The 12,542-nt window shown below is 45.3% G+C and overlaps 1 protein-coding gene across 1 annotated transcript; it reads left to right on the top strand.

Annotated features, from left to right (window-relative positions):
- Window positions 1-305: 305 nt before the first annotated feature.
- On the top strand, window positions 306-2,847 carry SLPI (secretory leukocyte peptidase inhibitor). The gene is made up of 4 exons (XM_043553257.1): window positions 306-393; window positions 1,303-1,461; window positions 1,950-2,099; window positions 2,680-2,847. Exons 1-3 carry the CDS (start codon window positions 312-314, stop codon window positions 2,096-2,098), a joined length of 390 nt encoding a protein of 129 aa, XP_043409192.1. The 5' UTR covers window positions 306-311; the 3' UTR covers window position 2,099; window positions 2,680-2,847.
- Window positions 2,848-12,542: the final 9,695 nt, after the last annotated feature.

Genomic DNA, 12,542 nt, shown 5'->3' on the forward strand with positions numbered 1-12,542 from the left:
CCCTCTTGCCAGGCCAATGGGGTTGGGGCCCCCAGGACACCTGAGATGACCCCCTTATCAGCCTGGTGACATCTTCCAGCCCGGCCTCTTGCATTTCTTCCCTGGCGGTCACTCTGTTGGCCTCGCGGTCTTGTCTGGGACAGGAAAGAGCCCTGTGTCCATGGTACCAGACTGCTGGTCTTCACCCGGCTTCTTGTATGTGCAATCGCAGCTGGGAGGGGCCGAGGAAATTCTGCTGGGGCCACACCCACTAGTGAAGATATAAATAATGAGGTTTGGCGTTGACACTCAGAGTCACCCCTCACCTCACAATGCAGTCCGGCGGCCTCTTCCCCCTCGTGCTTCTTGCCCTGGGCACCCTGGTACCTTGGACTGTGGAAGGTGCTGGAAATTGTGAGTTGGAGCCCTTGGCTGCAGGGCAGAGGTGGCGGCTCCTGGTGGTGGGGGGATGACTCCTTCTAGAGGCTTTGATCTCTCAGCTTAGTTTCAGGAGGCCTCCTTGAGGCGGGGAGGGGGCTCATGTCCATCTGGGCTCCAAGGACTCTGCACGCTTCTGAGCATTGGGCTGTGTTCTTTTTTTTCCTTTTCTTTTTTTTTTTTTAATTTTTTTTTGAATGTTTATTTATTTGCTTTGGAGAGAGAGAGAGCACAAGTAGGGGAGGGACAGAGAGAGAGAAGGAGACACAGACTCTGAAGCAGGCTCCAGGCTCCTAGCTGTCAGCACAGAGCCCGACGCGGGTCTCAAACCCACAAACCGTGAGATCATGACCTGAGCCAAAGTTGGACGCTTAACCCACTGAGCCGCCCAGGCGCCCCTGGGCTGTGTTCTTTTACACAGTATCTGGTCGGCCCAGACCCCACTCCCTCTCTTCCTACCTGTCTCTCTTCACCCTGCCTGTGAATCTGCAGTCATCTGTTTCTGGCTCTCCCTGGTTCCTTGTCTCTGTTTCCGTCCTTTAGTGTCCGTGTCTCTGCCTCTGGCTCTCCCTTTCAACCTGGCCCTTGTTCTCACTTTATCTCTCTCCATCTCCTTCGCCTTTGTGGAGACCTGTTTTCCCCGGGGCAGAAAACCTTGGCTGGGAGCCCTTTGCTCTTTTCCAGGATCTGTGACTTTCTCTGCCCATGTGTGTGGCTTCATCAAGCCTGTCACTCTTCACGGAGGTCAGACAGGCATTTCCCTCTGGACTTTGCGGACGATCACCTGGGTGACCGTCTCTCCTGGGGAGTGGTGCTTTATCCCGGAGTCGTGATGGCTACTCAGCACCCAACTCCTTCCTTAACTCTCAACATTCTCTCCAACAGCGTTGAAAGCTGGAGCCTGCCCTCCTGTAAAACCTGGTCGATGCCTTAACGTATTTGAGACCCCTGAGTGCCAGAGTGACTGGCAGTGTCCAGGGAGGAAGATCTGCTGCTCTGATGCTTGCGGAATCAGATGCCTGGACCCTGTCATCTCTGACCAAAGTGAGGAGGGGGGAGGACTCACGGGAAGGGGGTGAGCCCGAGAAGGCGGCACCTCGGGGGACAGGACCGGGTGCTGGTCCTGCCAGGTCTCCTCCTCCCCAGGAACTGTGGAGCCAAATTTGTCAGCCGGTCAGGGAGTCACAGTGTCCCAGAGAGTAATTTACTCACCTGGCTGGTGAAACAGCCAGCGTGTCGGGAGGTCAGTTTTTCAGTCTATAGTCACCTGGTCGTTCAGGTAAGCAGGCAGTTGGTAGCCACCCATCCAGTCAGCACTGGACAACTGGTCGCCTTCGTGGAGAGGGGGCCCGATGTCAGGGGAGACCCAGATCCTGCCGTCAGGAGATACAGGGGCCCTGGGAAGGAAGAGGTGGTGCTGGGGATGGAGAAGAGAGGACTCTCCCTGTGCTCTTGGGCTGGGGCTGAGTCCAGGAAGCAGGGGGCGGCGCCCGAGGCATAAGGCTTCTGACCTGTGGCCCTACTTTCACCAGCGTGTATGAAGCCTGGCAAGTGTCCTGTGGTCAATGGCCGGTGTCTGATCCTCAATCCCCCCAACCACTGTGAGACAGACCAACAGTGCGTGGGTGACTTCAAGTGCTGTAGGGGCCTGTGCGGGAAAGCCTGCGTGGAACCTGAATAAGGTAAGGAGGGGACCCGGGGCCAACTTTCCCCCGCCCACCAGTCCTCTCTGTTCCAAGCCTCTGGTGGCCCTTGTGTATGAGCAGGGGGACTCCTGATCTCTCTCCCAGGACAGCTTCTGCTTAGCCCCCTTGTCCTTCAAGGGCACCGCTCCCCAGGCCCCAGGGCCAGGATTTCCACAGCATCACTCGTGGCTTTGCTTCTATTCGAGCCCCTCTGAGTGAGGACCCCCCGGCAAGTCTGAGTCTCAGTTTCCTTATCTGTAAAACGGACATAATGAAAGCGCTTTGGAAAGCACTGTGTGCGCTAAGAATTTATTATTAAGATGATCTCCAGCATATTGTCTGGGGTCAAAGCCCAAAGGATCAGTGGATTTTGAGGCTTAAATCCAGCTTAATGCTCTGAGTTTAGAGTTCCATAGTAAAATTGAGACTTGAACTCAGTCTCCGGATGCCAAGACTCTTTCGACTATATCACCACCTTGTTATTTTCTTTGTCTCAGGGAAGTTTCTTGGGGGAAGAATGGGGAGATAATTTGTCTGGTTCCTGTATTGAAGCCCTGATCTGATTTTTCTCTCGTAGCCTGATTCCTGTCGTTCAGAAGAGGTTCTGGATTCCTAGTCTGTGGTCTGGGGCTCGGATCACTGGGGCACTCCATGGCGAAGACTTGGTTCTACCATTAAGATCTTCTTGGGGGGAAGGCGTGGCACACAGTAGGCTTTCAGGAAATTGGTGAATAAATAAATGAGCATATTTCTTTGTGTCCATGTGCTTCTGTGGTTTGCCGGGGCTGCGGGGCTTGGGACGTGATGACGGAATGTGTGGATGTGAGGCCTCCCTCCTGCACATACGGAGTGGAAGGGGGAGGCTTCGGGGCCAGATAGACGTGAATTTACATCATGAGTCTGAAAACACCGGTTCTGCGATTTTGGACACGTGACTTTACCTCGTCCATCTTAATTTCTTTAGCTGCAAAGTGGCAATAAAAATCGCTTCCTCGTGTGTTTGGAGCACTGGGGTATGCAATGTGTATGAAATGAAAAGCAACGTTGCTAGGCCACGGCAGCCTCAAAAAAAAAGTGGATACTCGCCTTCTGTGGTGATTTTGAGCTTCTTGTATTTCCCTTCTCTCCCAAGACATGATTTCTTCTTCCTTAAAATAAGTGTTGAGAAGAACAACACACTAATTATCGGTCCTGAGAGAGGACTCCAGACCCTCCTGCCCATTGCATGCTGGTATCGGAGTCTCCAAGGAAAGCACAATGCGGTCAAGCACTGGGTAAAACAATGTCTTATTTACCTAGAAAAGAAACAGCAAGATCACCTTCCACCTTGGGCTCCACTCCCTCCCCATGGCCTGCAAGTTTCTCCCAGGAGCTGATGCCGGGCAATTTGCACCACCCCTCCCCCCACCTCCACCCCTCTCGTGCCACAGAGGAGGCTCCCCTCCCTCCCCAAGCACGACACACAGCAGTGGGGTTGGCCAGAGGCTCTGGCACACACATGTGCACAGAACAGAGGAGCCTACACTGAAGCTGGACACAGGGAAAGATACTCGAGCACCTTATCTCTTGGTAAGTAGGTATTCCAAGCCCAAGGCCGTTCTATGCAGCTGAGTGGGGGACGCATGCATGGGGCTGTCTTTCCCCACAATGAGAGTATTGTCACGGCGGTCACGTTATGACAGCTGCTGGCCAGTAGCACATGAGAGAGATGTTGTTCTTGGCCCCATGAAGCAAAGAGTTAACAGGAGCTGGACTCCCAGAACTCAGGGCAAGCAGGGAACCGTGCTCCCCATTCCTCTGTGCTCTTTGGAGCCCAAAGGAAGCAGAGAACTTGATTGGACTATGACATACAAAAATGGACGAGACACAATTGTAGTTCAGTCTTTTCCTGGAAAATGTCACTGATCCGGAAAAAGCATTCCACGTACTACACGCAACCAATGTTCTAAGAGAAGCAATTGGATGTATTGACTTGACTTTCAGGAAAGAGGGGAAAGAGGAAGTGCCATTTTATTTATGCAGAGAGTGGGGTGGCACCCCCCTCCCACCGGGTTGCCTCCCAGTGACCTTCACCTCTTAGGATTCACGCACTCGTGTGGGTCCTCCCATGTTTTTGCATGGTGGGCTCACGTGACAAATAAATTATTGCAGAGTGAGAGACAGTTATGTCTTGATGAGATGAGATGGGTAAAAGGTGGCACCCTCCATCTGGGGAGCACACGCCCTCTCTTTGATCACCTGCTCTGGCACAACTCAGCCGCCATGTCGCGAGGACACTCAGCCATCTGTGGCCTGGCCCATCACGTAAGGAAATAATGGATCTGGTCAACAGCCTGAGAGGAACTGAGGCTCACCAACAAACAGGTGAGGGAGCGTGCAGTTGTCAGCCCCAGTCTAGTCTTTTTTTTTTTTTTTTTTTTAGTTTTATTTATTTTGAGAGAAAGAAAAAGCATGATCAGGAAGGGGAGGGGCGGAGAGAGAGGAGAGAGTGAGGATCCCACGCAGGCTCTGCACTGCCAGAGCCCAATGTGGGGCTTGAAGCCACAAACCATGAGATCATGACCTGAGTCGAAGTGGAGCGCTTAAACGACTGAGCCACCCAAATGCCCCCACCCCAGTCTAGTCTTGAAATGACTGTAGTCCCAGCACACAACTCGATTACAACCTTGTGACAGACCCTGACTCAGAAGCAGCCAGTGAAGCTACTCCCGGCTTCCTGACCCTCCAACTGTGAGACAATGTTTATGATTTTAAGGTGCTAAGTTTGGGGGCAATTTGTTATGCAGCAATAGATACCTAATTCAAGGAGGTCAGCAAAAATCTGCTATTGCAACCAAATACGGACAGTAGAAGAAAAGATAATTATAAGGCAATGTCATTTTCTCTGAACAAAGTTGGGAACATCCTAAATAAAATGTTAAAACTTAGAATTCATGAAAGTTTAAAGAGTTTTCAAAGAAGTCCAACATGAATTCTTTATTAAAATTAAGAATAGAAATGAGAGGCGCCTGGGTGGTTCAGTCAGTTAAGCATCCAACTCTTGGTTTTGGCTCAGGTCGTGATCTCACAGTTTGTGAGTTTGAGCCCCATGTCGGGCTCTGCGACGACAGTGTGGAGCCTGCTTGGATTCTCTCTCTCCCTCTCTGTCTGCCCCTCCCCTGTGTGCATGCATGTGAGCACTCTCTCTCTCTCTCTCTCTCAAAATACATAGATAAAAACTTAAAAAAAAAAAAACTAAAAAAAGAATAGAAATGAAAGGACAGAAATTAACTAAAAAAAAACAACAACAGGAAACCTACCTGAAACTATAGCAAAACCCACATTCAGCTGAATTTTCAGAGTTACTGTCACTAAAATCAGAAACAGAATAAGGATCACCGCAATTTTCCAACAGTGTATGAGATATAGCAACCTATGCAGTGAGATGAGATCAGGGGATAAGGTATGTAAGAGCAGAAAGAAAGATACTAAACTGTCAGTATTTGTGGATAGTATCATTTCCTACCTAACAGTTGAAGATATTCAATAAAGTTGATGAAATAAGTTTCATCAGAGTTGCTGGATATGCAACTCTGATGTATAAAATTTTACAGCATTTCTCCCATTATGTATAATGAATCAGAAATAATAGAAAGTAGAGATAATTAATCAAATTAAAAAACCCTACAATTCACCTAGGAATGAATCTAAAAATTATGCCAGACCTTGTGGATTAAAGAACAAATTTGTTGAAGGTCTAAAATAAGAACTGAACAAACAGAGAAAAAATGTTTATGTGTGGGAAGACTCAATAAGGTCAAGATTATAACTCATTAAAGGATCATTTATAAATTCAATGTAACTGTAATAAAAATTCCAACATGATTTTTTAAGTTTATTTCTTCATTTTGAGAAAGGGAGAGAGAGAGCAGGAGAGCACAAGCAGGGGAGGGGCAAAGAGAGAGGGAGAGAGAGAATCCCAAGCAGGCTCTGCACTGTTACTGTGGAGCCCAACTTGGGGCTTGAACTCATGATCCATGAGATCATGACCTGAGCTGAAGTCAGGAGTTGGAGGCTTAATTCGCTGAACCACCCAGGTGCCCTGTGTTTAAAATGATTTTTTAAACACAACTTGACAAAGTGATCCTACAGTTAATATATTAGTAGAAAGTTTGCAAAAGAACCAAGAACATTTTTTAAAAGTACAACAATAGGAGTAATCCAGACCAGGTATCAAAATGTTATTGATTATATTAATTATTATTATTATTAGTTATTTTTTTTTAGAGAGAGTGAGCAGGGGAGAGGGGCAGAAAGGGGGAGAAAGTCTTAAAACATCTTTAAAAAATTTTTTTTAATGTTTATTATTTTTATTTATTTTTATTTTTTTTTTAACGTTTATTTAGTTTTTTGGGACAGAGAGAGACAGAGCATGAACGGGGGAGGGGCAGAGAGAGAGGGAGACACAGAATCGGAAGCAGGCTCCAGGCTCTGAGCCATCAGCCCAGAGCCTGACGCGGGGCTCGAACTCACGGGCCGCGAGATCATGACCTGAGCTGAAGTCAGACGCTCAACTGTCTGAGCCACCCAGGCGCCCCAATGTTTATTTATTTTTTAGAGAGAGAATGAAAGAGAGAGAGCAGAAGAGGGGAAGAGAGAGAGGGAGAGAGAGAATCCCAAGTAGGCTCCCCACTGTTAGTACAGAGTTGGACACAGGGCTCGATCTTACTAACCAAATCATGAGATCATGACCTAAGCCGAGATCAAGAGATACTTAACCAACTGAGCCACCCAGGTGCCCTGAGAGAGAAAGAGAGAGAGAGAGAGACAGAGAGACAGAGACAGAGAAAGAGAGAAAGAGAGAAAGAGAAAGAGAAACTTAAGCTGGCTTCCAGTATGACCTGACCTGAAGTCAAGAGTCAGGTGCTCAACCAACTGAGCCACCATTAATTAATGGAATATGATGTTGCTACAAGAATAAACAAATAGCCTAATGGAACAGAACAGAATATCTGAAAGGAAATCTGTGCATTTGTGGACATTTGTTATATAACAAGGAGGAATTTTTACAATTACTTAGGGCAAAACTCTAATAATGAAATCAATTGGTTTTGTTTTGTTTTGTTTTTTAAGCTCACACTAACAACTTTTTACTGAATTTAACAGTAATCTTTAACACAATGTATTAGCCAGGGTTCTCCAGAGAAACAGAACCAGCAATTTTCTTTCTCCCTTCTTTCTTTTCTTCCTTCCTTCCTTCCTTCCTTCCTTCCTTCCTTCCTCTCTTTTTCTCTCTTTCTCTCTCTTTCTCTCTCTCTTTCTCTTTCCCTCCCTCTTTCTTTCTTTCTTTCTTTCTTTCTTTCTTTCTTTCTTTCTCTGTCTCTGTCTGTCTCTGTCTCTCTCTCCTCTCCCTCCCTCCCTTCCTCTCTCTCTCTCTCTTTCTTTCATTTCTTTATGATGAGGAATTGGCTTGCGCAGTTATGGAGGATAAATCCCATAGTCTACAGTCTGCAAGCTGGAGACAGGAAAGTCTGTGTCATAATACAGTTCCTCTCTGAAGGCTTAAGAACAAGGGGATATGATGGTGTAAATTCCAGTCCAAGAGCAGGAAAAAAATGAAGTGAGATGTTCCAACTTAAACAACGAGGCAGGAAAAAAAAGGTGTGGATTCCTTCTTCCTTCATCTTTTGTTCTATTCAGGCTCTCAGTGTATTGAATGGGCCCCATCCACATTGGGAAGGGAATTCTCCTTTCCTGAGTTCACATATTCAAGTGTTAATCTTATCTGGAAACATCCTCACACACACACCCAGATAAAATGTTTAATCCGGGCATTTTGTGGCCAGTTAAGTTGACCCAAGAAATTACCCATAAGCCCAGCCCATGTCAGCTTGACACCCAGATGCATCTCCTTAAATCCTATTTAGTCTCCAAAGAAAGACAATAACAAGGTCATGGTTCTTCCAAACATGATATAGTTATTCTTTGTACAACCTAAAACACACTAATTCCTTCCCAAAAAAGGAGGTAAAAATCCTTGAGTGATATTTGATTTCCTCCTTGATATCTGGTAACTTAAATACTATAATGTAAAATTAACAAATACTATGATATAAAGTCTATACAGCTTATGTTACATGATAAGGTAATAAGACAGAAGAAAGCAAACACACACAAATGTATTCATAGCAAAATAAGGAGGAAATGTCATGACAATTATGTCATGGTCCTCATTTCTGTAACTGGTCACGTGCATGTGGCTGGTATTTATAACTACCCTCTTCTGCTACCCATTCTATATTCCTTTGTCTTCAGCAAGTGCCTCAGCTGGTTGTAGTTCTTGGTCGCCTGATAGGGTGACCCAAACCTTCATTCTTGAAGGGTCTAGGCCATTAGGAGCCTTGCTTGGATTGGGTTGTTGCAGTTTTCTAATGACCTTACTCACAGAACATGACAATATTAAGAGGTGCCCTAAGAAATCTCCTATATTCCAGACATACTCTTCCATTGTGGGAGAGTACTCCAATTTCCCCTTGGAAGTTAGGACCAATCATCCTGGCTAACACTGTAACTCCTTTCTTTGCCCATTGACTTAGAGGCATGAGGAGCCCCAAGTGAGTGGGTGACCGTCTTAACTTCCAGTTAATGGAATCAGCATTGTGTCTCCTGGTGGAAACATTTCTCCTTTTGGGACTAATACCTCTAGGCCAACAGCACACAGAATCATGGAGACGGGAAGCAAAAATTTTGCTAATGGGTGACTAGGGATGATAATGAGTAGTATCACCCCCATTTCTACCTCTTGATTTTGAACCTATGAATCCTGGTTATGGGAGAAGCAGCATAATATATTAGAAACTGACTGAGATTATGTACAGGCTTCTGGAGAACCTTGCCCCAGCCTTGCAAAGTATTGCCACCTAGCTGACACTATAACTGAGTCTTCAAAAGGCCATTCCACTGTTCTATGAAGCCAGCAACTTCAGGGTGGGGGAGACGGTAATACCAGTGAATTCCACGAACAGTTGCCCATTGCCACACTTCTTTGGCTATGAAGTGAAGTAGGTACTTGATCAGAAGCAATGTTGTGTGGGGGCACCTGGGTGTCTCAGTTGGTTGGGCATCTGACTCTTCATTTCAGCTCAGGTCATGATCTCATAGTTGTGGGATTGAGCCCCGTATCAGGCTTTGTGCTAGATGTGGAATCTCCTTAAGATTCTGTTTCTCCCTCTCCCTCCGCCCCTCCCCTGTTGCATACACATGCTCTCTCTCTTTCTCTCTCTAAAAAAAAAAAAAAAAAAAAGAAAAAAGAAAAAAAAGAAGAAGGAATGTTGTGCAGAATGCCATGATGGTAGAGAAGGCATTCTGCAAGTACATGGGTGGTAGTTTGGGCAGAAGCATCACATGCAGGGAAGTCAAATCCATGTCCAGAGTAAGTGCCATTCCAGTAAGAACAAAATGCTGCCCCTTCCATGATGAAAGTGGTCCGATGTAACCAACCTGCCACCAAGTACTGGTCGATCACTCTGGGGAATAGCTCTATATCAGGGATCAGTGTCGGTCTCTGCTGCTGGCAGACTGGTGTCCAGAAGTGGCCACAGTCAGGTTAGCCTTGGTGTCTGGAGACCATGTTACTGAGCCCATGCATAACCCCCACCCATGCCCCATGGTCACTTTGAGCCACAGGGCATGAGTCCATAGGGCAATGCAGGGGTGACTGAGGAAAGAGGCTGAATAGTATCCACAAAACAGATCATGCTATTTACTTGATTATTAAAATTCTCCTGTTGAGGTCACCCTTTGGTGAGCATTCACATAAGACATAAATGTCTTCACTTTTTTTTTTTTTTTGCCTATTCAGAGAGGTCTGTCTATATAATTCTTCTCCAATTTGTCACCGATTTTTTTTTTTTTTTGAGTGGGAGAGAGAGGGTGCAAGTGAGCAAGGGGCAGAGAGAGAGAGAGAGAGAGAGAGAGAGAGGGAAAGAAAGGGAGAGAGAGAAAGAGAGAGAGAGAGAGAGAGAGAGAGAGAGAGAGAGAAAGGGGGGCTCACCCAAAGCAGGGCTCATGTTTCTACCTGAAGTGGGCTCAGGCTTACCTGATGTGAGACTTGAACTCACGAACCATGAGATCATGACCTGAGCCAAAGTAAGCTGCTTAATGCCTGAGCCACCCAGGCACCCTGTCACCGATTTTTTAATCATGTCTCTTCCAAGTCCAAATTCCCCTTTTGTGGTAAGTTTCCTGAATTCCATGTCACCTACACTCACAGAACTTTAGCAGCTGTCAGGTAAGGTGGTCATCTGAAACTGGTCATCTGTGTTTCTGCTCAAACGACCAGCTCTTTCAGGACATCTGTAGCCAGAAGGCTATAAAGTTCTCCCCTAGTGACCACCCTATGCCTCCATGGGGGAAGGCTTCCACCTGGGATAGTCCACATTGGGTGGCAGTGGGAGCTCCACGCTGGATCTGTGGAGTAGTAAGTGAGGCAAACGCCAAGATGCCCCATGGTACAGGCTCCAGGCAGGTGTTATTGGAGGCTTAAAAGCAGAGGGTGAAACAAACAAAGTCCACAGCAAATGGTCAGCAAGATGTGTGAATCTCCCTTCCTCTAACATCTGCTAGGACTGGGGGCGGCTGAATGCTCCATGGGTCTGACCTCAGAAGAGGTCCTTGTGCAGAGGCTTACAAATTAAAACAACAAAAAGATATCCCTTACATCTGTTATACCAGCAAACATTAGATAGTTACATCCTACCAAGGTTTGGTGATTTGGTGAGAATGTGGGGATACAGGAATTGCATGATCTGTGGGGAATGTAGCCTGAGCAGCCATTTTTGAAACAATCTGGCCGTCTGCCATCACTGTTTTATATGGTTATATCAGATTTTTGAGAATTGAAATCATTTGGAGTATGTTCTCTGATGAAAACACAACTGTGAAAACAATAAATAAACAAAAAGACAACCAAAGAAGAAATGAAAATGAAATTTAGAAAATATTATGAACGAAATGATTATGACTATGCTATTTATCAAAACTAGTGGGTTGTACCTAAAGCAGAACTTAAATGGAAATGTATCACCTTACACACATATATGAGTAAAGAAGAAAAAGTCAAATTCAGATAGCAAAGCAGCATCTTAAGCATATCCAAAAATAACAACTAAAGAAACCATAACGCATGTGTTAAGAAATGATCAAAAGTAGAAAACGATGAAATAAAAAACAAGGAAGATCAACTGAGAGATCATCTGAGCCAGAAGTTGGCTCTTTAAAAAGGTTTTCATAATACATTAACCTCCGGCAACACCAATTGAATAAATAACAGAAAAGGTAAAGTAATCATTTTCAGAAAGAAAAAGTGGACATCACTACCGATGCTAGAGATATCACATAAGGCAAATGAACAATATTGTGTCAATACATTTAAAAATTTAGATAAAATAGAAAAATTCCTAGTACTTCGCGCAATCAGCCCAAGATAAGTAAACAGCAAACTTGTAGTCTCCTGCAGGCAGATTCATTGCATTGAAGGGACAGCACAGAGGGGACAACACAGCATCTCAACAAAGGAGAAGGTGGAACTATAATAAGATTTCAGAGAAAGGCAGGGATTGGGTGAAATTGAAACAAATAAGGGATTTCTTAACACATTTCACATTTATCTTAATTATGTAGTTTCCAAGGAAATAAGAAATTCCTTATCTGAAGCTCTGTACCTGGACTGGAAATCAAGGCTGCTTCTCTGGTTTTTTTTTTTGTGTGTTTTTTTTTTTTAAGTTTATTTATTTATTTTGAGAGAGACAGAGACAGCGCTAGTCGGGTAGGGGCAGAGAGAGAGGGAGACAGAGAATCCCAAGCCGACTCTGCACTGTCAGCACGGAGCTCGATGAGGGGCTTGAACTCTCAAAACTGTGAGATCATGACCTGAGCCAAAACCAAGAGCTGGATGCTCAACTAACTGAGCCACCCAGCCACCCTAAGGCTGCTTCTCTAATACCAAAGATGCTTCAGTTAAGAATGGAATGCTCTATTCTTACTGATATAGTTTCAAGCATAGTTTCTGATAATCTGTGATTTTAGAAAACATGGTTTCCCAGTGACTAAGAAAATGATAGTAACTCAAAGAGTGGGTCCTTAACAGCACTTGACAGCTACAGCATGTCACAGGGAGAGATATCTTTTGTTAACTTTGCAGGGAGATTTATCTGTGTCGCTTCTACCAGGCTGATGAATAGCAGGGCAGATTTTTACTTCTGATTTAAGCTTACTTTCTCACTAGAAAAATGCAACGTACCCAAGCGAACACAAAATAGAAACGTGAATATTACAATAGATATTGAAGGCATTAAGTGTGTGGAAAAAATTCTGACTCTGCTTTCCTGGCAAGTCCACTTTGCTGGCAAGTTTTACCAAGTATTAAAGGAAGAAAGCATGTTAATTCTTATAAAAATTTCC

Source organism: Prionailurus bengalensis, chromosome A3, assembly GCF_016509475.1.
Source record: "Prionailurus bengalensis isolate Pbe53 chromosome A3, Fcat_Pben_1.1_paternal_pri, whole genome shotgun sequence".
Lineage (NCBI taxonomy): Eukaryota > Metazoa > Chordata > Mammalia > Carnivora > Felidae > Prionailurus > Prionailurus bengalensis.

Bases quoted from the DNA above. Each gene is read 5' to 3' on its own strand.
- SLPI (XM_043553257.1), top strand. From the start codon at position 312: ATGCAGTCCGGCGGCCTCTTCCCCCTCGTGCTTCTTGCCCTGGGCACC. The intron at 394-1,302 runs GTGAGTTGGAGC...TCTCTCCAACAG, and splicing joins TGTGGAAGGTGCTGGAAATT to CGTTGAAAGCTGGAGCCTGC. The intron at 1,462-1,949 runs GTGAGGAGGGGG...TACTTTCACCAG, and splicing joins CCCTGTCATCTCTGACCAAA to CGTGTATGAAGCCTGGCAAG.